Source organism: Mesocricetus auratus, unplaced genomic scaffold (assembly GCF_017639785.1).
Source record: "Mesocricetus auratus isolate SY011 unplaced genomic scaffold, BCM_Maur_2.0 Super-Scaffold_100021, whole genome shotgun sequence".
NCBI classification, from domain to species: domain Eukaryota; kingdom Metazoa; phylum Chordata; class Mammalia; order Rodentia; family Cricetidae; genus Mesocricetus; species Mesocricetus auratus.
In genome coordinates this window covers 28,873,212-28,895,358 of record NW_024429202.1, presented here as the reverse complement: position 1 = coordinate 28,895,358, position 22,147 = coordinate 28,873,212, and the positions used below count along the sequence as shown (strand labels likewise).

The 22,147-nt window shown below is 54.3% G+C and overlaps 2 protein-coding genes across 10 annotated transcripts in view; both read left to right on the top strand.

Moving 5' to 3' along the window:
- Fam178b (family with sequence similarity 178 member B) overlaps positions 1 to 6,865 on the top strand; it is a 110,112-nt gene extending 103,247 nt beyond the window's left edge. For 3 of the 7 annotated variants that reach the window (XM_040729351.1, XM_040729350.1, XM_040729348.1), the window contains 4 exons: positions 298 to 366; positions 4,697 to 4,774; positions 5,133 to 5,285; positions 6,531 to 6,865. In XM_040729351.1, coding sequence (XP_040585285.1) covers positions 298 to 366; positions 4,697 to 4,774; positions 5,133 to 5,285; positions 6,531 to 6,563 — 333 coding nt within the window. In that variant the 3' untranslated portion in view covers positions 6,564 to 6,865. Of the gene's footprint in view, positions 1 to 297; positions 367 to 1,000; positions 1,282 to 4,696; positions 4,775 to 5,132; positions 5,286 to 6,530 lie in introns of those variants that run through there. The other 4 variants (XM_040729353.1, XM_040729349.1, XM_040729352.1 and 1 more) reach the window with 3 other exon arrangements.
- A 5,104-nt stretch (positions 6,866 to 11,969) lies between these two features.
- Sema4c (semaphorin 4C) lies at positions 11,970 to 21,756 on the top strand. Of its 3 annotated transcripts, none has more exons than XM_013117381.3 (15): positions 11,970 to 12,138; positions 14,076 to 14,221; positions 15,767 to 15,915; positions 16,155 to 16,217; positions 16,359 to 16,457; positions 16,596 to 16,692; positions 16,820 to 16,936; positions 17,066 to 17,217; positions 17,301 to 17,476; positions 17,802 to 17,946; positions 18,046 to 18,268; positions 18,366 to 18,478; positions 19,419 to 19,579; positions 19,828 to 19,898; positions 20,029 to 21,756. In XM_013117381.3, exons 2-15 carry the CDS (start codon positions 14,113 to 14,115, stop codon positions 20,856 to 20,858), a joined length of 2,505 nt encoding a protein of 834 aa, XP_012972835.1. In that variant the 5' UTR covers positions 11,970 to 12,138; positions 14,076 to 14,112; the 3' UTR covers positions 20,859 to 21,756. The 3 variants fall into 3 exon arrangements, with proteins under 3 accessions (XP_012972835.1, XP_012972834.1, XP_005075460.2); XM_013117380.3 differs by having other exon boundaries at positions 14,073 to 14,221; XM_005075403.4 differs by lacking the exon at positions 11,970 to 12,138 and having other exon boundaries at positions 13,338 to 14,221.
- The last annotated feature ends 391 nt before the right edge of the window (positions 21,757 to 22,147 follow it).

Here is a 22,147-nt window from a genome sequence, read left to right as displayed (position 1 = left end):
GAGGTACACCTGCCTGTTGTCTGCTGGGTGCCAGCCTTGGGACCCTCTCATCTGATTTGGGAGAGGGCAGGCATGAGACATGCCGCAATGAGTTTCTGGGAAGAGCCCTGCCACCAGACTCTGGGGAGAGACCCAGGAAGTGGAAGCAAAGGCCTTGCTGGCAATGTGACCCAGGGCTAGTACCGCCTTGGCTTGTCAGAATTGGGCCCAGGCACGCCCTGTTCTTCACCCTCTGCTTCTCTCTTCTGAGTCCTTGGCTGAGGTTTCCTGGATCTCTTTCCCTCTGTGGTTTCCCAGCCTGGATTCATGTTTGTGCATGAGAAGCTGGGCTCCTCAACTGGCTTGGGTTCTGCTGCTCCAAACAAGGTAAGAGGCCTGGATATTGCCGCCCCACCACCGTGGAAGACTGACTCCAAAACCATACTGACCCCACCCCCAGACATACACACACATGTAGACGCACACAAGCCAGACACACCAATGTACATGCACAAGCTGACATCTAGAAGGGGCCTCCCGTGGCTTGGGGAAAAGGCCACTTTGTGGTGCCAATGGTAGAGGAAAAGGCAGAGGGGTAATCTGGGGGGGCTGCTTCACCCGTGTCCTGTCCTCTGGCCATCACTTCCTGCTGAACTGTGTGGTGGCAGGCAGGACAGAAACAGGCTCGCTAAATTCAGAAACCGGTCATACTTTACATACATCCTACTCCTACTGGGATGACCCTTGCCCACCTTGGGTCCTGCAAGCAGTGGCATTTTAGAGGAAGCGTCCCCAGTTCTGCATGCTCCAGGCCCAGAACCCTTAGTCCCTGCTAATGCTTTGCTTCCCTACAGAGGAACCAAATGCTCTCCCTTTACCTGCCTGGTCTGGAGGAAATAAAAGGAGAAGGCTAGGCATGGCGCATGTCCACACTGAAACTTGGTGGTGTTTGTTGTTTCCCTCATCCCCACTCGGGGATTAAAGGCACGCACCACCATGCCACCCTTGTCTTGTTTCACAGGGACTGATGCTAGAACTCAGAACCTTACCTTTGCTAGACCAGGATTCTACCGCTGAGCAACATCCCAAGCCAAAAGCCCCACCCCCAAAAAAAAGCACTGGCAGGGACTCAGCATCTGAGCCCTAAGACCTCAAGTGAGTCAGAATCTAACTCGGGGACCCTCTCTGCAAGGGGAACACACAGCAGCACCCAGGCTGCAGTGCACTTGGATTTTTCCTTTGGTGAAATGGCTTCGAAAATTCGAACATCCTCTTCCTCCTTCCCACACCCAGACAATAAATAAATGAAAATAAAAAAAGTTTATCTGGGGTTTTCCTTGAAGACTGAATTATGGGAACCAGTGTGGAGCTGTGCTGTGAAATTGGAGCTGTGTGCTGCTTAGCTTTTCTCCAGTGAGCCCCCACGGCACAGGGAAAATACCCTGGCAGCCCTTCCTCCTATAGTCTTCCTCCAGGGCGTTCCAGGGAGCCTACGGCCTGCCCACCAAGCCTCCACCTAGGAAAGATAAATCCTGCAACCCAGATGGTGCAAAGATCTTCACAACTGAGCTTGGGCCGGCCGATCTTCAGGTGGGGTGGGGTGCTAGAGAAAGGCATTTACAAGAGAAAGAAAGGCTTAGAGGTGAGGAGTCTCTGCATCCCGCTGCCCTCCTACCTACACTGTAGCCATCCCTTTACACCCTAGAGGGCGGTTCCCAGCCGCCCTTCCCAGCCGTGCCCAGACAACGCTGCTCCCCAGCTCCTTTGGGGGGGCTTCTCTTGGCATCCTCTGCCACCTCACAGGGTGGCAGAGCTTTGCCCTGTCAGAAAGGGGCCTCAGCTTCTTTCTGAGGTCATGTTCCTCTCTTGCCCCAAACCCCGTTAGGATCAATTAAAGCAGGCAGTGTCCTGTTAGAAAATCTCCAACAAATTTAGGAATATTCTGACTCTATCAGTAAAGTATACATATTATACAGATTTTTTTTAAAGACAAGGTTTCAGGTAGTACAAGCTATCCTTGAACTCACTGTGTAGCTAAGGATAATTTTGAATTTCTGATCCTTCTACCTCTAAGGAATGCTGGAATTGCAGGCATGTGACACCAGGCCCAATTTTATGGTACTAGGAATTGAACCTGAGGCCTCCTGCATGCTAGGCAAGCACTATGTTAAATGAGCTAGATCCCCAGTCCCCAGAAATAGTCCTTTTATTTTTCAAAAAAGATTTTTATAACATTTTATTTTTATTTATTTATTTATTTTTGGTTTTTCGAGACAGGGTTTCTCTGTATTGTTTTGGAGGCTGTCCTGGAATCGGCTCTGTAGACCAGGCTGGCCTCGAACTCACAGAGATCCGCCTGCCTCTGCCTCCCGAGTGCTGGGATTAAAGGCGTGCGCCACCAACACCCGACTCACATTTTTTATTTTTTAAATTAAAATATGATAACATCACTTTCTCCCTTTTCCCTTTCTCTCTCCCGTTTCTTATATACTACCCACCACCTTGCTTCCTGTCAACCTCACAATCTCTTTTTCTTTGTTATTACACGTATGTTTCTATTTATTTGTTGAGACAGGGTCACACTGTAGCCCTGAATAGCCTAAAACTCACTATGCCAGGCTGGCCTCAAACTCACAGAAATCCATCTGCCTCTGTCTGTTATTAAATGCATATACCATTACATTCCTCAGGTTTTCATTACTTTTGATTGTGTATATTTGTGTATCTGGGGATATGTGCATATACACACAGTATGCGTGCTCAAGGAAGTCAGAGACCTTGGAATCCCCTGGAGCTAGAGTTACAGGTGGTTGTGAGCCTGGGCTGTTGTGTTGGCAGCAGCCATCTCTCCAGTCACCCCACCCCCACCTCTGCACCACATATATAAGGGGAAGAAAGAGGATGTGGGCCGAGGATACAGCTCAGGGGAAGAGTATATACTTCACTTGCTTACTTCTGAGTTTAGTCTCTCGCACGCACACGCACACCAACCACACAGTATGGAGGACAGCAAAAAGAATATGAGAGAGAGACACATCTTACAGTCTTTTGTTCCAGAAAGACTGTGTGTACTGGTGTGTTCAACCCACACCAGATACCGCTCCCTTCTGTCACCAGCATTCCCCAGGAGCCTCTAATCAGCACCCCACAACCCAACTCTCCTCAGTCTCTCTTCAGCCAGCCCTGTCCCCAAGCCATGCCCTCTCCCTTACTCCCACTCAAGCCCAGCTAACTACGTGGCTGGCCAGCCCCGCCTCCTCCCGATGTCCCACCTGTCTCCTGCATCAGCCCCAGGATCTGTCTGGTGTTGTAATCTGCTGCCTCTACCCCCTTAGGGCCATTTTCGCTTCAAATCCTCCTGTCCTTTGGAGGCCTACTCTGGTTTAGTCACTTCCTCCCTGCAGCCCCCACCACACTGTCCAGAAGCAGAAGAGACTCTTTCCCTGAGAAGCTGAGATTTGGTATTTGTTAAGCAAATCATCCATTGCCTCCCAAAGCTGCTGGCTCTGAGCAGAGCCGCTCCTAGTCAAGTAGAGATGCACAGGACTGAGCCTATAGAACAGAGGGGTCTGCCGAGTTCTGGGATGCCAGCAGTAGTCAGCCCAGGGAGCAGAATTATAACAGCAAGAGAGCCATCCACAGAGGGCCCTTGGGCTGGCTGAGAGCCCTCCTGGCCATCCCTGGGGCTTTCCTCTTCCATCCTTTTTCTTCTCCAAGGTTATAGATCTGCCAGATATCTCTCAGGTGTGCAGCCATTCTCCTTACTTTAGATGGAAAAAGATCCAAGGGATGGACTGAAAGACCTCTGTGTAGAGGTTGGTGTGCTAAGAGCGGGTTCCTGGTGTCAGTAACCATCTATCAGGAACTATATAGTTCATTTTCTTTGCATAGCAGGCAGACATGTCCTAAATGAATACCTTCAGTAGAGAGTTCAAGGGTGTCACATGACTGTCCCTTCTCTCACCCAATAGAACTGGCCTTTGCCGTAATTATCTTGTTTTTCTTTTTTGTCTCTTTTTTGTGTTCATTGTTGTTGTATATTTTCTTTTGTTTTTCAGACAGGGTCTTCCTGTGTAGCCTTGGCTGGCCTTGAACTTGTGGTCTATCTGCTTTAGCTTCCAAGTTAGGGATTACAGGTATGCTCCATCATACCTGACCTTTGTTCTGGTTTTTATCTCTGAAGTGGTGGCAGGAGGGGAGGTGGACTTCATGGGGAATGTATGGAGACGTTTACCCCATACTGTTTCCACTGGCCTCCCTTCCTTCACCAGCTTCCTGTCTGTTGTCAGGACTGATGTCAAACAGTGCTCTGTTGGGTTTGTACATTGCTTATCCATTGTGGGGCACATCTCCAAGGTGGGGGCTTAGAGGTCGCCCAGGGGACAGTTTCACCTCAGTCACTGACCACAGGTGTAGGTGACTCAACAAACAGCTGTGCAGAGGTCGTAGTACACAGACCCTCTGGGCTTTCATTTCCGGAGGCTTGGGGTGGCATGGCTTTCTAGGTGGCAGGCATTTGGGGGGTGGTTGTTAGTTAGAAGGAATGTGGGCACAGCCTACTGGGACCGTGACGGCTCTAAGACAATGGCGCCAAGTTCTGTTCATGCTGGCCCTCCTTGAAGATGCTTTCCGGAAGCTGCTGCTGTGTGCCGAGAGCAAGGATCGTTCTCAGGCTCTGATGAGTTAAGAAAGTGCCCTTGTTATGTTCTCTTTCTAGGTCTGCTATCTGTGCCACAGCCTCTTGAGCCTGGCTGGGGTGGTGGTCAGTAGCCAGGATATCACTCCAGATCAGTGGGTGAGTCTCCCAAGAGTCTGGAACAGGGAAGGGCTGGGTACCCAGTAGTATCTACTGCATTAAGCAATGTGGGACCACAACAGCCAGGACGGAACCGGCCTTTCATCAGAAACTGCAGAGTGAGAGATCAAGAAAAAAGTGGTGAGGGTGGCCAGGGCCTCTTCCTCCCACCATGTCTCAGAAGCCATTCCCAAGGGATGCTGACCTGCCCCCTAGAAGCTGCCCTTCCCCTCTGCTCCTTTTCCTGCCCAGCTTGCCAGCAGTCACTCACTCCCCTGGTGCCTTAGTTCTCCTAAATCTTGCCCTGGCCTCCAGAACACGCCTGGCTTATGTCCCGCCTCCTCCTCCTCCTCTGCAGGGTGAGCTGCAGCTGTTGTGCATGCAGTTGGACCGCAACATCAGCACCCATATCCGGGAGAGCCCCCAGGCCATGCACCGGACCAAACTCAAGGACCTAGCCACCCAGACCTACATCCGCTGGCAGGACCTGCTGGCTCACTGTCAGCCCCAGGTGGTGTCCCATAATCCCCTAGACCTGGGAGGGAAGGGAAGTGGTCAGTCCGTGGGGCTTGGCAGATCCAGCAGTCCATCCACCCCCACTGCAGCTGCTGGACTCCAAAGGGAGAGGGTGGAGTGGGCAGTGCGGTGAAGGGAGGGGATGTCTCAGGGGACCTTCATTCTTAATCCAGGACCCAGGGAGAGGATGCAAGAGGGAACATAGGGAGGCCTGTTTGTGAACAAATGCAAAGAGAAACTCAGCCTTGGAGAGCTGAGCAACACCAGTGTGTCAGGAACCGCCAGGAAGGGACACCAGAGGCAACAGCTGTCCGCATCCTGTCCGCTTGTCCTGTAGACCTCAGCTGGCTTCTTGCTTTGTTAAGAGCATTTCCCAGCCACAGCACCCACTCTCATTTCTATATGAGCAAACTCTGTTCTTGGAATTGTCTCATCTAGGCAGTAACATCTTAGGTACAGAGTGAAGATCCTTTTCTATGGGAGCCTGAAGAACCCTCAGGAGGTAGAGATTATTAGAAGTCCGTTTCACAGATGAGCAAACTAGAGGCTCCAGAGGGTCAATAACTTGCCCCATCAAGCAAGCAACTTGAGTGAATGCAAAACTCAGGGCTCACAGCCAGCATCACTTCTTGGCACAAAGCAGTCCCCATCTGCACTCTCCCACCCCCACCCCATTTCTCCAATAAGCGTGCCCTGCTGGGCTGGCCCTGAGCCCCCAAGTCCTTAATGGAGACAGCTGGACTCCCTGTTCCCAGCTTGCCTCTCCCTGACTCCTCCCTTACAACCCCCTCTAACCCTTGACTTGAGGCTGACACACTGGCCACAGGCTGTTGTACTTGGTGCTCAGATTTCACAAGTCCCTGAGAAACAGAAAGCTGGAACATGGACCTTCCCCTGATCCACTGGTCTCTGGTAGAAAGCATTGTTTATCATAAAGAGGAAGCAAAGTGATTGAAGCCTGGCTGAGTGTGCACGGATACCATCTTCCTCCCATATTCCTTGGGCCAGTAGTAGTAGGAGACAACACCCTGACTGAGCCTTCTAGGCACTTAGGTCAAGTAGCCTGTTGACCTACTGTATCTGGTCTCTGAGCCTTGAGAGTCTTACTTAGTGTCACAACACCTGGTATGAAAGAGGCATCTCTGGTAGATGTTGAATGGACACCACCAACACGGGGACCTGTGGATAGAGGGCAGTACTGGGGCTAGGCCATTACAGACCGCTTTTCTCTTCTTCACAGGGCCAGTACTTCAGTCCTTGGAAAGACATTTAAAGCGGTCAGGGCAAAGTGGCCCAGGGTTCTGGACTCCAGCAGAAAGAGAACTGTAGGAGGTGAATGGAGGCTGAAGCCTAGTGCAGCTAGACTGCTGTCACTGGGGTCCTTGTCTCTGACCATCCACATCCTTGAACTCTCCTGACTGCTCAGCTATCTCTGGGGTCTTGTCTCTACAGCTCTGGCTTCCCAGGTCCTCCTGGGCCCTCCTTGTTGGTCACTGTTCCCCGCCCCCACACCTTGCTCTCTGACCATTGTTAATATGGGGTTCCTTTATGCACATTAAAGTCTTACTTTGGGCATCAGTGGTTTCCTTCCTTAATCCCTATCCTGAGGGCTCATGGTTAGCACCTAGCCTGGTGCCTTACCTCTGCTTGAGCCAGCCATTGCTGCTCTCACTTCAGTCATGTGACTGCAGCCTAGGACCCACCTCCTGCCCTTGACCAGAGTCGCTGGAGCCTGGGCACTCGGATGACGAACATTTGTCCAGATCCTGTCTGGGACTACCCCGCCCCTTGGAGGGATGCTATAGAGAGGATGGTGGATCAGGGCTATAATTATGCTTAATTCAATTTATTGTTGAACTCTGAAGTTGACTCCTTAGACTTAGAAGTGGGGGTGGGTCCAAAAGACAGTTCTAGATCCTTCTGTTCCTTTCCCTGTCCTTGCCCCCAGGTCAGTCTCATTGGGTCCTAACCTCTAATTGTATAACTGGGTGTCTTTGACCTGTACCCTGGAGAAGTTGTACCTCCAGGAGCAACCCCCAGCCCCTATTTATTTTCTTATCCGTCTACTCCTCCGACAGAATCCATGCTCATCCCTGGTCCCTTCAGACACTTTCAGGGTTAGAGTGAGCTTTGCAGTAGGTATAAGGAGGAGCCAGGAGGTGGCAGAGGATAACTCCTGCCAACTTGACTTGTGTCCACGTCTCAGCTGGTGATGGCCCTTGGAACTTCCCCATGGATGCTGCATACCATTTTCTCTGTTTATATGTTCCAGGATTAGGGACCGACTAGGAGACAGAAACACAAAAAAAAGAACATACCTGAAGTCGAAACCCCATACCTTCCTAGGTCTGTTTCTGACACAGGTACCTCCCTCTCTGGGTCCTCAGAAGGCCAGGAGCTAGAGGCATCTATTATTTAGAAACAAGGCATAGGCTCCGCACAGTACTGGGTACCACAGAGGACATTGTTTCTGTCTCAAAGCCTTTGCCAAATGAGAAGTGGAAGAAACCTTTCCAGAGCCAGGTGACTCGGATGCCCAGGGACTTGACTGATAGTTGTGGCTGCTCTTCCTGGCTGTATCACATGCCCCTTTGGCATACCCTCACCCCAGCAGCAGCCACCAGGGCAGCCTCAGGTCTCTGCCCTGAGAGAACCAGCCCTTTTCACCCTGCCTTCGGGACCCCTGTTTGACATTGTACATCCTGACGTTCATCCTCACTAACTGAGTTTGCTCTGGAAACCTGGAAATCACCTTGAAATTTCCCTCTCTTGTTCTCATTGCCAAGGGCAGAGAGGGGGGTGGGAAGGCCTGAGAGGCTGAGCTGGGGAGTTTCCAGTTCTTGAAGCTGCCCTTACCTGGCTTTAAGAAAAGGGATTAAGGTGTGTACCAGTGTAGACATCTGGAGTCCTCCCCGGCTCCTTACTCCCCAAACATGCTCATCCCTGAGAGAGAAATAGATACAGGGGAGAAGAGGTGTTGGTGACATCTCAGTCCCATCCAGAAGCCTGGCTGCAACCTGAGCAGAGGTATGCAATGTGAGGTCACTCAAGGGTGGACACTGTCCCCTGGGTCACGTAATTGTCCTGTTCTGAGACCAACTGGGAGCTGACCAGCCCTAAAACTGGGTTGGGATCAATTAGAAACGGAGCCACTTCGAGGCCAAGAATTCTGGAATGAAGCTGACTGTTTTACCATTTGCCCTCCAGGTTTCTGACCCTAAGCTCCTGGGAAAAGGCAGGGGATATCCTGATAGAAGTCACTGAAAAAGCAGTATCCTGGGCTATGATGACAGATGTTTTCCTGCTTCCTCTTGGTGATGCTGGAAGGAAGGGCTGGGAAGGGAAAAGCTTCCTACGTGGAAAGCTTCGATAACTCTCCCTTTGGAAGCAGGTAGACCGAGGAAGTCCTTTTCCTATCCCAGTTCCCGGGGTCACAGTGGTCAGAGCACCCCTTGGAACAGGGCTGACCCTGGTCTTTTCACTTTCCCACCTGTGGGGAGGCAACAACTGACTGTAGGCCTTTCTTTCACCAGTTAGCTCGGGGAGGGTCGCTGCTAAGAAGCAGGGTGCCATGATCAATATTGGGGTTCTATAAGGATGGACTTTAACTCAGTGGGTCCTGGGGGCATTTAACATGTCTTCTCCAGTTTCCTTTACTTGGGCACAGCATTAAGCTCTAGCCAAAGGGGAACAGATGGGGGGTCTGGTCTGTCAGGCTCCAATAGGAATAGGGTGTGATGCATTCCATAGGCTATGCTAGGCAGCCTAGGGAGATTATACAGATATACATCCTTTTCTTTTTTTTTAGCATTGCTAATTTTTTTTCTTGATGGGAGGTCCAGGATCCTTATTTTTCTGCCAGCTGTCCTTTTATTAACAAGCATGAACCATGAACATACGCGAAGACACTTTGTCTTTTGCCCACCTGCCTGTGGGGTAGTAATACAGTGTGGCAGGGAATGCGCAGAGGTGGCCCGTGGACGGGAGGTGGTGGAACCCTATTGGTGAGAAGCCTGGTGGGGAGGGGTTCACGGGCTCTGTTACTGGAGCAGTCTTATTTCCCCCTCCATCCCTGGCTTAGAAGACCCTAGTGCCTGCCATGAAGGTACAGAATACTGTCCCTGCCAGTGAAACCAAAACCTTTTGAAACTTTCCACTGGGGCCACCATGGAGGTAGAGCCAGGGAGCTCAGATCACTACTGAGTAGTCCTTATTCCTGGGGGCAAGACTTACAGGTGAGAGAGAAAAGGAAAGGGAGCTTTAGCTATGTGCATGGTGACAGATAGAGAGATAGACAGATAGATAGACAGACAGACAGACAGACAGATAGATAGGTAGGTAGGTAGGTAGATATGGCATCACAACTCAACTGACATTTTTTTAGAGTTTCTCTGTGGCTTTGGAGGCTGTCCTGGAACTAGCTTTTGTAGACCAGGCTACCAGGCTGGTCTCAAACTCACAGAGATCCACCTGCCTCTGCCTCTCCAGTGCTGGGATTAAAGGCATGCGCCACCAATGCCCGGCTTGCCCATGGGTTTTTACCTTTATTTTATTCTATATATCCAACTCCCTCCATGTCTCCTGTGCCTTGATTATCTTCTTCTACTTCCTTTCTCTGTGCTTGGAAGTCCCACCTATACTCCTTCCTAGCTATTGGCCGGTCAGCTTTTGTTTTGTTTTGTTTTTTTTTGAGACAGGGCTTCTCTGTATTGTTTTGGAGGCTGTCCTGGTACTCACTTTGGCCTCCGAACTCACAGAGATCCACCTGCCTCTGCCTCTCCAGTGCTGGGATTAAGGGCGTGTGCCACCAACGCCCTGCAAAGGAGATACAAGTGTCTTTTTTCCATTTTTCAACTTTTTTTAAGATTTATTTATTTATTATGTGTACAGTGTCTGTCTGTATGCCCGTAGGCCAGAAGAGGGTGCCAGATCTCATTACAGATGGTTGTGAGGGACCATGTGGTTGCTGGGAATTGAACTCAGGTCCTCTGGAAGAACAGCCAATGCTCTTAACCTCTGAGCCATCTCTCCAGCTTTTTTTTTTTTTTGAGACAGTCTCATTAGGGTGTCCAGAATGGGTATGAACTCAAGGGCTCACAACTTTCCTGTCTCAGCCTTTCCAAGCAGCTGGGACATAGATTCACTCCAAGACCTCACTCAAAAAAATTTACCTTGCTGTTTATGTGAATGTGAGCCACTTTTAGATCTTGCTTAATCTTTCTGATAAAATGAGAGAGACAGTCATTGGCTGGCTTGGAAGTCCTGCTTCAGTCTCTCAGGGCCGAGGATACTCAGTTTTTACAGTGTTCTGAGCACGACATGAGGAAATTTGGCAGCACAGAACAACAGAACAAATGCCTGGACAGGCTGTGCAGCAGCTTACCCTTATTGAGATGGAAACCAAGTGTGAGAAAGAGGCAGGTCCTGCATGTCTGTCTTCCTCGATGGCCAGCTCCAGCAGGAACTGCCCACCCCTGGCAGTACCCGACTTGCCTCTTCTCTCCAGCATCTCCAAGGCTGCAGCGTTGCTTCCTAATGGAAAGGAGCTGGGAAACGTGGTTCTGGCCAGTGAGGGAGAAGGGCCCTTTTGTGTCCTAGCAAAGACCCAATTGTTACAGAAACCAAACTGGGCTGCCTTTCTCAGTGATCCGCACTGCTCTGCTGGTCTCTACTTTTCAGATGCCAAGTTTTAACCCAGAACAAAAGCCGCTGTCGTACTGATTTATACTCCAGATCTGCTGATGGGGTCTGACGTGTTTCTCCCCTATAGAACAGCACCTGGGGCTTAAAGTTACCACAGAAATCTCCAGACCTTTACCTCCCTTTATCCCTGTCCTTTGACTCTGGGTAGGGAGCAGCTTCCCCCCCGAGGGTCCTTGAGCCCTGCTGCCTAGCTTGAGGGCCACCTGGCTGGAAGGAGGACTGGCCATCCAGCAGGGCCCAGGAGGCCACAGCTACAGGTTATCTAGGAGCGGCTGGGGGCGGAAGCTGGCAGTTGTGAAGGTGGTAGTGTTGTCAGCGCAGCTCCCCTCAGCCCCTTTCATCAACCTTCCGAGTGGCACCAGGAGTCATTTCCTGGTGGTAGGCTCTGCTGGAGCCTGGAAGAAAGGAGTTGCCTGGAGACTTGGGGGTCTTCTCTGCCTGTTAGCTGCTCCCTCCAGCCCAAGGGTTAGGGCCAGAAAGGAGGACGACTTTGGAGCCAAAAGACTGACCATTGTGGTTAACCCCTGAGAGAGCCGTCAGTTTCCTCCGTTTCTTCCCTCCCTTCGGATGTGCATCCCAAAATGGCTCGCCAGCTTTCGTTCCTGTAACTGGAGCGTAGGGGAGCCCCTCAGCCCTCCTTGAGCCCAGCCCGCCGCAGGGCTTTGACGGCACACTTCGGGAAGACCAGGTGAGTGCGGTTCCCGGTGGCAACGCCTGGAGTCCCTCCCCGCACCCCTCCCTCCAGGCGCCGTGGCGTAGACCTTGACTCCCCGGCGGCTAGAGTCGCAAAGGGTCCCCAAGCCTCAGCACTGGGCAAGCAAGGCAGCGGGTCGCAGCCCCCTTCTTGGGCGGGCCTTAGCGTCCCGCCCCCGGCCACCACTCGACACCCTCCTCGCCTGACGTCAGAGGGTTGGGGGCGGAGAGCAGTGGCAGCAGCGGAGAAAGAGCCGGTTCTCGGCGCGGTGGAGCACGGACCCCGGGCTCAGGGGTGCCGAGAGCGGTGCTGGGGCTGCGGGGTGGTGGCGCCGGACACCCTAGGCGTGCTGGCGGGCGCACGCGTGCTGGAGCGGCGCGGGGGTAGCGGAGGACCGCGGCCAAAGCCGAACGCGAGGGCGGCGCCCAGGGATTGGAGCTGCACGGAAGAGGTGAGTGAGGCCGGAGCCCTGGGGCCCCGGAGCTGCCGCTTTGTCCCCTTGACTCGGGTTGGGGCTGGCGTGCGCACGAGGGGACAGCGTCTGGGGATGCAGGGCGGGGCGGCAGCGCAGACAGCTGTCCGATCCGGGTCCCCCTCAAGCCCTCCGCGAGCTGCCCAGCGGACGATCAGCACCAGCAAGGCAAGCAATGTCTGCAGCTCCAGTGGCCGGAGTGGCGGGCGCCTTAGGGTGTGGAGCTAGGGACAGTGGGAGACCCTCGGGCTGTCCGACGCGCGGTTCGAATTTGTGCCAGGTCCGCGAACTGCTCCGGTTCCCCCACCTCGACGGAAAGTTCGGGGCGGGCTTGGACCGTGGCCGATGTTGTGGGATCGGATTTCCCCTGCGCGGCCCCCCGCCCTCCCGTTCTGCTGGGGAGGCGGGCTAGCACTGAGAACCAACCCACTTATCGGAGCTCGGCCGCCCGGTCCCGCGCTGGAGCGCCGCGATCCACGATCGGTTGCTCCGGGTGTGCAAGTGTGGGGCGCAATCCTGGTCCTGCACCCCGCCATCCCCCTGGCTGTCCGTGTCTTTTGCCTTGGAAAGAGCTGGGGGTTGGGTCACGGTACGCGGGCGGATTCTCGGAGCATGCCACCGGGTTCTGACCCCAGCGTAGGGTAATTGGTAGAGGGGAAGCTGAGGGTGTGTCAGGGGGACTGCCCCGGGAAAGGCAGCCCCCCCCCCCACGCCTTCCCGCGCAGGGATTCTGGGCCGACAGGGGGCGTCCTCAAGCCAGGTTTTGCCACGCTCCCAGTGCCGCCGCTTTGTTTGCATTCAAATCCCCGGAGCTGGGGGAGGGGAGAGCCCACGGTAGGAAGACCTGGACCGGGTCTTGGCTTGGAACCTTTGTTTTGGGCTGAAATCCCAAGATTCTGCATTTCTGTTCTCGTCCCCGAACGTCTGGATTCAGCCCTTTGGCCTAGTGCCTAGGTCAGGGTCCCCGGGGGGCAATCTCCGAGTTAAGAACCTTCGTCAGAGCCGGGGGAACGCAGCCCTCGAGGGCCATTCGTGGGCATACCATGTGCTCCAGGAGAAACCCTCCTTGGCCCTTCCAAACCCTTTTCACTTCCTTTCACGATCCCGCTCCAGTCGCGGGGAGGAGATCCCCATAAGGCCGGAGCCTACTCGTTGCCCGGCCGCCTCTCTGATGGAGGGTCAGTGCCTCGGAGAAGGCTGTTGGAAGAACAGGACTGGTCCTGGTCGTTTCCACGCCCATCCCACCCACTTCCTGCCTCCTTCTTGGGCAACAAAGGGGCCTCGGGAAGCTGGGCCCTTTTGGTTCCCGGCCCCACTCCTACTCCAGCCCTGCTGATGTGGAACCGGGTTTGGGCTCTGCCCGGCTATTGTCTGCGCTGGGGGAGGGGACAGGCTGGGGCCGGGAACTCTGCACGTAGCCTGCTGCACCAAGTCCCCCATTGGGGGTCTTTGCTCTACCGCCTGCCTGCCTCTGCCGAATAAGGGGTACACCTCCCCAAATTAGTTCTTGGGACTGGCCGGAGCCCAGGTAGCAGGTCCTGTTTCTTAAGATTATTCTAAAACCTTTTAGACCTGAAGGAAGGAAAGGAGGGAAGACCCTTTTTAATTTTTTCTACACAACTCCCTGGTGAAGAGAGGGAGTAGGGATGGCCTGGAGGCCATAGAAGGCTCTTTGATGACTGCCCACGCCTACTGCTCCTGACTCAGCTCCTCTCTTTGCTCTTCTGGGAGACCCCTGGGGCCCCCCGGGGGGGGCAGAGGCCAGTTGCAGAAACTAGGTCTGCTCCAAAAAAGGGAGCAGGGGGAGATCCAGGAGCTCTGGGGGAGTTGTGTTCAAGTGTGTGCCTGTGCTGCCGACCTCTTGTTGCGGCCCCCTTCCGGTCTGTGATGCTGACCAGTCTCTTTTCCCTCAGCAGGACTGCTGGACTGAAGTTCAGAGCCTGGGTGTTTGCCATGGCCCCACATTGGGCTGTCTGGCTGATGGCAGCAGGGCTGTGGGGCCTGGGCATTGGGGCTGAGGTGTGGTGGAACCTTGTGCCCCGGAAGACAGTATCTTCTGGGGGTGAGTGCCTGAAGCATGGGAGGCAGGGCCAGAGGGCGGCAGGAATGGTTTCTGGGGGAAGAAGGGGGTGCGTGCTTGAAGGAAGGAGCAGCTGCTGAGGAATTACCCCCAAGCATGCACCTTTATACTGATATGTGTGGTTGTGGCTTTCTAAGAAATGTGAGTGGCCCCAGGGACCCAGACAGAACTGGTAGTGCAGGTCGGGACCTGGGATTTGCCCCCATCTGACACTGGGATAACTATGTGCAATCTCTTACCACCCCCCAGCCCCAACCCCCAGCCCCCAACTCCCAACCAACACCTGACTGTCTTGGTGTGCAAGGGAGGTAGTTTCTGAGTCACCCTCCCTGTGCCTCACTTGAATTGTCACTAGTGCTTGGAAGCCTAGAGAAAGAAACTGAACCCCAGGGCAAGTGTAAGCCTAACCCCATCTCCAGTCTCTCTCGCTGTCTGTCCCTAGAAGCCCCTTAATTCACCTAATGGTCCTCCCCTGCGACCCTGACACTGGAGCTGTCTGCTGGTTCTAGGTGGGTGTATATATATGTGCTTGTGCTTAATGAAGGAGGAGGCAGAGCTGAGCAGACAGAGCTCCTTTGCACGCACACCTGTATGAAGAGGTGATGTCAGGTGTTTGTACCATCTATGGGCTCTTGGGACATGGGATGAGCTCACCTCCCGCAGGCTGCACTCAGCTGCTAATGAAGCCCCTCCCATGCCGACCCAGCTCTGGCTGGTCATTGCCTCCAAAGATTGAGGCTGGCTTAGGTGTGGACCCTGTGGCCAGGTGGCCAGGAAAAGGGACCTCTGGCAGATCACATGACTATGTGTATGATCATGCCCTACACACACTGAATGGCAGGCAGCACAGCGTCTCATGCTTCAACACCACCTCTGATCTCTGAGTCTCCGGTTCCTTTGCCCACCCGGTCCTAACGTCTTCCTCCTTCCCCACGATGCCACCCTGCCAGTCCCACCTGTGCTCTGCATCTCTGGAAGCCTGCACGGATGCCTGCTGGCGTGAATGGCTTCTTAGACAAGGAATGCTCACAACTGTTCTGTGCCTCCTGCCCCACTGGATCTGCCACCAGGGTCTGGCTGGACCCTCGTGTGGTCAGCAAGTAGCAGAGCAAAAGGAGGAAATGACAGCTGAGATGACCAGGGTCAGGGGAAGTGCCCGGCGGCTCTGTGCCTGAGGTACCGCTGACCCTGAGTGAGAGCCATCAGTCAGATGGCTTCCTGTGGCCGGAAGCTTTGGCTGAGATATCCTTCCTTTCCCTTTAGCAGCCCAGATTGCTTCCTCCCAGGCTGAAGAGGGGCTTTGGAAGCCTGGGCAGGGTGGAGCTGTTGAGCCAAAGTCTTTTCAGAAAAAAGTCCTTTATGGCCAGTAGGGGTTTGGCTGTCATCTGTATGTGTGGTGCTAGCTTCTGGGGAGAACAGTGATGGTGAGATCTGGGGGACCCTTGGACAAAGGAAGATCGATGTAGGGGACTCTGGAACCCCAGGGAGGCTGCCATTCACCCCTTGTTCTTGTCCCTATTTCTACAGAGCTGGCCACAGTAGTGAGGCGGTTCTCCCTGCCGGGAGTCCAGGACTTCCTGACCCTGACCCTGAGAGAGCACTCTGGGCTTTTATATGTGGGGGCCCGGGAGGCACTGTTCTCCTTCAGCATAGAGGCTATGGACCTGCGAGGAGCGGTGAGAGGTGGGGCAGTGGGAGGCTGGGGGTGTGTGGCCTCTGCAGGCTGTCCCTCAGCCCAGAGGTGTCAGGGTTGGCGATCCATCACCCTCCCCTTGTGGCTGGGCCAGGAGGGATAACTTGGGGCTCGTGTCAGAATGGGGACCAGGTGTCTGCCATGGCACAGCTCCGGCTGGTTGTGGCACATCGTCCTGAGCGCGTGCCTGGGGCACGCTGATGCGCCCTTTCCCTCCTTCAGATCTCCTGGAGGGCCCCGACTGAGAAGAAGATTGAATGTACCCGGAAAGGGAAGAGCAACCAGGTGGGTGCTCAGGGCGCTTCCCCTGCCAGACCCTTGTGGCATGCTCGCCTCCCTCTCCGTTCTGGACCCCGTTCTGGACCCCGGTGATCCCGGGTCTCTGACTCCCAGTTCTCACTAACTTGTGTGCCTTTCTCTCTGAAGACCGAATGCTTCAACTTCATCTGCTTCCTCCAGCCGTACAATGCCTCCCACCTGTACGTCTGTGGTACCTATGCCTTCCAGCCCAAGTGCACCTACATCGTGAGTGTTACTCCCCTCTATGGGTGTGTCCCTTACCCACCTGTCCCTGACTTCTGTGACTTCCTTCCTCGGACTCTTGAGATCATGATTTTCAGGCTGCGCAGGGCCCCATATTAATTCCCGTCTTCCTGTCCCTAGAACAAGCTCAATTTCAAAATGAAGCGTGAAGAACTTGAGGACGGGAAGGGTAAATGTCCCTATGACCCAGCTAAAGGCCACACTGGAATCCTTGTGGGTGAGTGGCTGCCCTTCAGACAGGGTACCCTTCTGGGACTTGGCTAGTCACATTCTGGGGACTTGTCTTTAGAGTGGTCTGTACCTTACTTCTCTGGCTTAGTTGACCCGCCATTTCTCTCTTATAGATGGGGAGATGTTCTCAGCTACACTCAACAACTTCCTGGGCACAGAGCCTATTATCCTTCGAAACATGGGCCCCCACCACCCCGTCAAAACAGAGTACCTGGCATTTTGGCTGAATGGTGAGTCACCGAGTGGCATTGAGGAAGCTCTAGGAAGTTGAGCTTGTTCTAGGGACAGGAAGACATGGAGGACGGATGGGCATCAAAGGCCCTGGCACCCCGCCACTGACCCTCCTTCCTTTGTCCCAGAACCCCACTTTGTAGGCTCTGCCTATGTCCCTGAGAGCGTGGGGAGCTTCACGGGGGACGATGACAAGGTGTACTTCTTCTTCAGCGAGCGGGCAGTGGAGTATGACTGCTATACTGAGCAGATCGTGGCTCGTGTGGCTCGAGTCTGTAAGGTACCAGGTTCCGCAGCGGCGGGCAGTGGGGCCCTGAAGGCTTGGCAGGGACTGACCAGCCGTGTCTCCTTGCCATCTGCCAGGGCGACATGGGGGGCGCACGGACCCTGCAGAAGAAGTGGACGACTTTCCTAAAAGCCCATTTGGTGTGTGCAGCCCCTGAGTGGAAGGTCTACTTCAACCAGCTTCAGTCAGTGCACACCCTGCTGGGCGCCTCCTGGCAAAACACCACCTTCTTTGGGGTTTTTCAGGCACGGTGGTGAGTGGCTCTGGCGTTGCTAGGGGTAGGGAGGAGCAGGTGGTCAGGTCGGGGATAGTGTGTGGGTGTGAGGGCCTCACAGGTCTCTGGAGGAAGTCCAGCTGGCCAGTGCCTCGCAGCCAAGATCACTCTGGCCTGCCCCTTTTAAAGCTCTGTGGGGGGAGAGGAGCAGAAACTGCCTCAGGTGACAACTCAGAGCCACCTTATGGCCTTGACTGCTCCATCCCAAGCCCCGCCTTCTTTAGTCTTTCCTCTGGAGGTGGGGTGTGGTGCGGGCAAGTGGGCACCAGACCCGATTTTCAGGGTCCTTCCTTTGCTGCACCAGGGGTGATATGGACCTGTCAGCAGTCTGTGAGTACCAGCTGGAACATATCCAGCAGGTGTTCGACGGCCCCTTCAAAGAATACAGTGAGGAAGCCCAGAAGTGGGCCCGTTATACTGACCCGGTACCCAGCCCTCGGCCTGGTTCGGTGAGTCTTCAGCATGGGGCTGTGTTCCCAGCGTCAGTTCCGGGACCCATTCATTCACCCAGCTGACGGCTCTCCTCCCCGCGCCCCTTCCCCATGCAGTGCATCAACAATTGGCACCGCCACAATGGCTATACCAGTTCTCTGGAGCTGCCTGACAACATCCTCAACTTCATCAAAAAGCACCCCCTGATGGAGGAGCAGGTGCAGCCTCGGTGGGGCCGCCCCCTGCTTGTGAAGAAAAACACTAACTTCACACACGTGGTGGCCGATAGGGTCACAGGGCTTGATGGTGCCACCTATACAGTGCTGTTCGTTGGTACAGGTAGGCTCTTTGGGTGTGCCCAAGGCTGGGAGCCTGGGGATGCCGCGAGCGAGGCCCGAGGCTTCATCCCTTACATGCTCTCCTCATCCCTCTCCAGGAGATGGCTCGCTGCTGAAGGCTGTGAACCTGGGGCCCTGGATCCACATGATAGAGGAGCTGCAGGTGTTTGACCAGGAGCCGGTGGGAAGTCTGGTGCTGTCTCAGAGTCAGGTAGGAGGATGGGCCACACATTCCGCACCGCCCGCCCTCTGCATCGCCATCTGTCTCACACCCAGCCTTTCTGCTTCCCTGGTCAGGCTCATGTGATTGGCCAGCTCAGGACACCTCGCTTAGTGCATGTGCATTCCAGGAAGTAAGAGCATTAACGCACCGGAACCTGCCCTCCAAGGGTTCTTATATAGAGCCAATCCCCGTGGGCCCCCATTCCCAGAATCCAGCCTTGGCAAATGCCGTCATGTTTTCTTCAGGCCCTTCCAAGTGGGTCTGGGGCTTTGCCTGTAACCTCTCAGTCATGCCCTGGTTGACCAGACCTTCCAGGCTCTAAGATGTTTTTGGTACCCATGCAGCAGGGACATCAGTTTTCTTCCAGTGCCCAGTGGGTCTCTGCCGGGCCCTCAATTTCCTGAATCTTTTCCTTGAAGCATTTGCTTTTTTTTTTTAACCTTCATGCAAAACTGGCATATCCACAGCACCCTCTGGACTTTGTGTGCCTTTTAGCAGCTATCACGACTCAGAGTTGCTCCCCGATCATTGAATAATGAGATGGCAGCAGGGAAAGCGTGGGGTGGAGCAAATGCCCAGCTTGGCAGTCACCATTCAGAGGAAAACACCCCAGAAGGGTATGCTTGTTGTTGTGCAGGCTCCCAGGGCTGGAGGAAAACCGTTCTCTGAACCGTGTGTGAGCAAGTGTGCTTACACCTCAGCCTCCCCGTCTGCTGTCCCTGTCTAATGGGGTCATGTCTATTAAAGTGATTAGGATTGTGCTGGCTAAGCCCTCATCACGTTTGCTCCTCCGGCCTGGACTTTTCTCTTGTCTTCTTCCTCCTTTGGTGCCTAGTGTAGTGTGCTCATGCTCTCTGCACAAATCCCAGCTACCTCTCTCTGTGCCTGTCCCTCTCAAAGGCCAACCCTTTGCCTGATTTTTCTGCAGAAGATGATTTTTGCTGGCTCCCACTCTCAGCTGGTCCAGTTGCCCCTGGCTGACTGTACAAAGTACCACCTCTGTACAGACTGTGTCCTTGCCCGGGACCCCTACTGTGCCTGGAATGTCAACACCAGCCGCTGTGTGGCCACCACCAGTGACCACTCAGGGTAAGTCTGGTAATCTGTGCCAGGAGGGGAGACAAAAGTGGTTTGAGATCAGGTGGTGGTGGTGCTCGCCTTTAATCCCAGCACTCGGGAGGCAGAGGCAGGCGGATCTCTGAGTTTGAGACCAGCCTGGTCTACAGAGCCAGTTCCAGGACAGCCTCCAAAGCCACAGAGAAACCCTGTCTCGAAAAAACAACAACAAAAAAGTGGTTTGGAGTAGCACCTGCTGATGTCCTCTCATTTCCCTACAGATCCCTTCTGATCCAACAAGTGACAAACTTGGATCCCTCAACGTTGTGCAACCAGTATGGCATTAAGAAGGGTGAGCTGTTTTTTGTTTCTGCTTTTTATTTTGGGGATGGGCCCCCATCACAGCCAGAGTTGGCGCATCTCCTGCTGTTGGCTCTGGTTTCCTGTGTTAATGCTGTTCTCTTTCATTTTGGCCCCTGCAGTCAGACCTACTTCCAAGAACATCACAGTAGTAGCAGGCACAGACCTGGTTCTGCCCTGCCACCTCTCATCCAACCTGGCCCGTGCTCGCTGGACCTTCAAAAACCAGGAGCTGCCTGCAGAGCAACCTGGCTCCTTCCTTTATGACCCAGGACTCGAGGTGCTGGTAGTGATGGCTGCCCAGCCTCGCCACGCTGGGCCCTATCGATGCTACTTGGAGGAGCAGGGGACAAGGCTACCTGCAGAAAGCTACCGTGTTACTGTCGTGGCTGGCCCATCAGTGACCATGGAGGCCCGGGCTCCCTTGGAAAACCTGGGGTTTGTGTGGCTAGCTGTGGTGGCTCTGGGGGCCGTGTGCCTGGTATTGCTGCTGCTGGTTTTGTCACTTCGTCGGCGACTTCGAGAAGAGCTAGAAAAGGGTGCCAAGGCAGCTGAGAGGACATTGGTGTACCCCCTAGAACTGCCCAAGGAACCAACCAGTCCCCCCTTTCGTCCTGGCCCTGAAACAGACGAGAAACTCTGGGATCCCGTTGGCTACTACTATTCAGATGGCTCTCTCAAGATTGTGCCTGGTCATGCCCGGTGCCAGCCTGGGGGCGGGCCCCCTTCTCCGCCTCCTGGCATACCTGGTCAGCCCCTGCCCTCTCCAACTCGGCTTCACCTAGGGGGCGGGCGGAACTCAAACGCTAATGGTTATGTGCGCTTACAGCTGGGAGGGGAGGACCAAGAAGGACTTGGTCACCCACTGCCTGAGCTCTCTGATGAACTGCGCCGCAAACTGCAGCATCGCCAGCCACTGCCTGACTCTAACCCAGAGGAGTCCTCAGTATGAGGGAACCCCCCACCCACCTCACCGGCGGGGCTTTCTTGGGAGGTGCACTCTTAACTTTTGCACAGGCACCAGCTACCTCAGGGACATGGCAGGGGCACCTGCTCCGCGACAGACACTGCCCAGCGTTTGCCCAGCCATGAGGACCTGCTCAGCGTGGGCACCGCCACTTGGTGTGGCTCAGCAGGGCACCAGCCTCACAGGAGGCACGCCTTCCTCTGTGAATTTCAGACACGCGGGACCCCCAACAGCCAAAACTTTGCAAGGCAGAAGTTTCAAGATGTGGGTGTTTGTGCATATATGTGTCGGTGCATGTATGTATGGAGACTCTGTGTGTGTGTGTGTGTGTGTGTGTGTGTGTGTGTGTGTGTGTGTGTGTGTCTCTCTCTGTCAAGTCTTCCCTTGGCCTGGGGTCCTCCTGGTGAGTCTTTGGAGCTATGAAGGGGAAGGGGGTCATGCCACTTTGCCTCTCCTAACCCCACCTGTCCTGAGCTTGGGACAGTGATGTACATATGGGGATGGGATGGACAGGGTGTTGTACCCCTTTGAGGGGAACGCAGGACTCAGGGGTGGGCCTAGTCCTGCTCCTAGGGCTGTGAATGTTTTCAGGGCGGGGGGAGGGAGATGGAGCCTCCTGCTTCAGGGGGAAGGGTGGGCAGGGCCTCCCACTTGGCCTCTGGGTTCAGTGGTTTTATACTTGTGCTCTTCCGACAGGGCTGGGAAAGGTTGTTGGGGGGAGGGGAGGGAGAAGATGGGCATGCTGTGGATACTGGCATATCCTCTCCCAGCTCTAGGAAAAGGGCTCCTAACAGTGTAACTTATTGTGTCCCCACATATTTATTTGTTGTAAATATTTGAGTATTTTTATATTGAGAAATAAAATGGAGAAAATGAAACTTAACTCTGGTGTGCAGATGTTTTGACTAAAACCTATCTATTGACCCAGAGGGAACCATCCTTTGGGCTAGGCCCATCATGGTCTTAATGCCTGTCTGTGCCCCCTCTCTGGAGGCGCCAGCTGAGACTCAAGTGTTTTCCCACAGTGGTGCCTATGGGACTGGGAACCAGACCACGGCTATGTCCTCTTGGGAACCAGACTTGGCCTGGTGCCACAGGGAAAAGTCAGCTTTTTGGGGGAAGTGGAGAAGGGGTTTGTCTTCCCAGAACTCCAGGAAGGGTGAGCATGGGGTGAGGGGTCTGAAGGAGAGGACCTAGAAGCTTCTGGAGGTTGTGTGGACAGTGTTTTTCTAAAGACAGCTCAGGACAAGCTCAATGGTCGGAGGAACTACTTG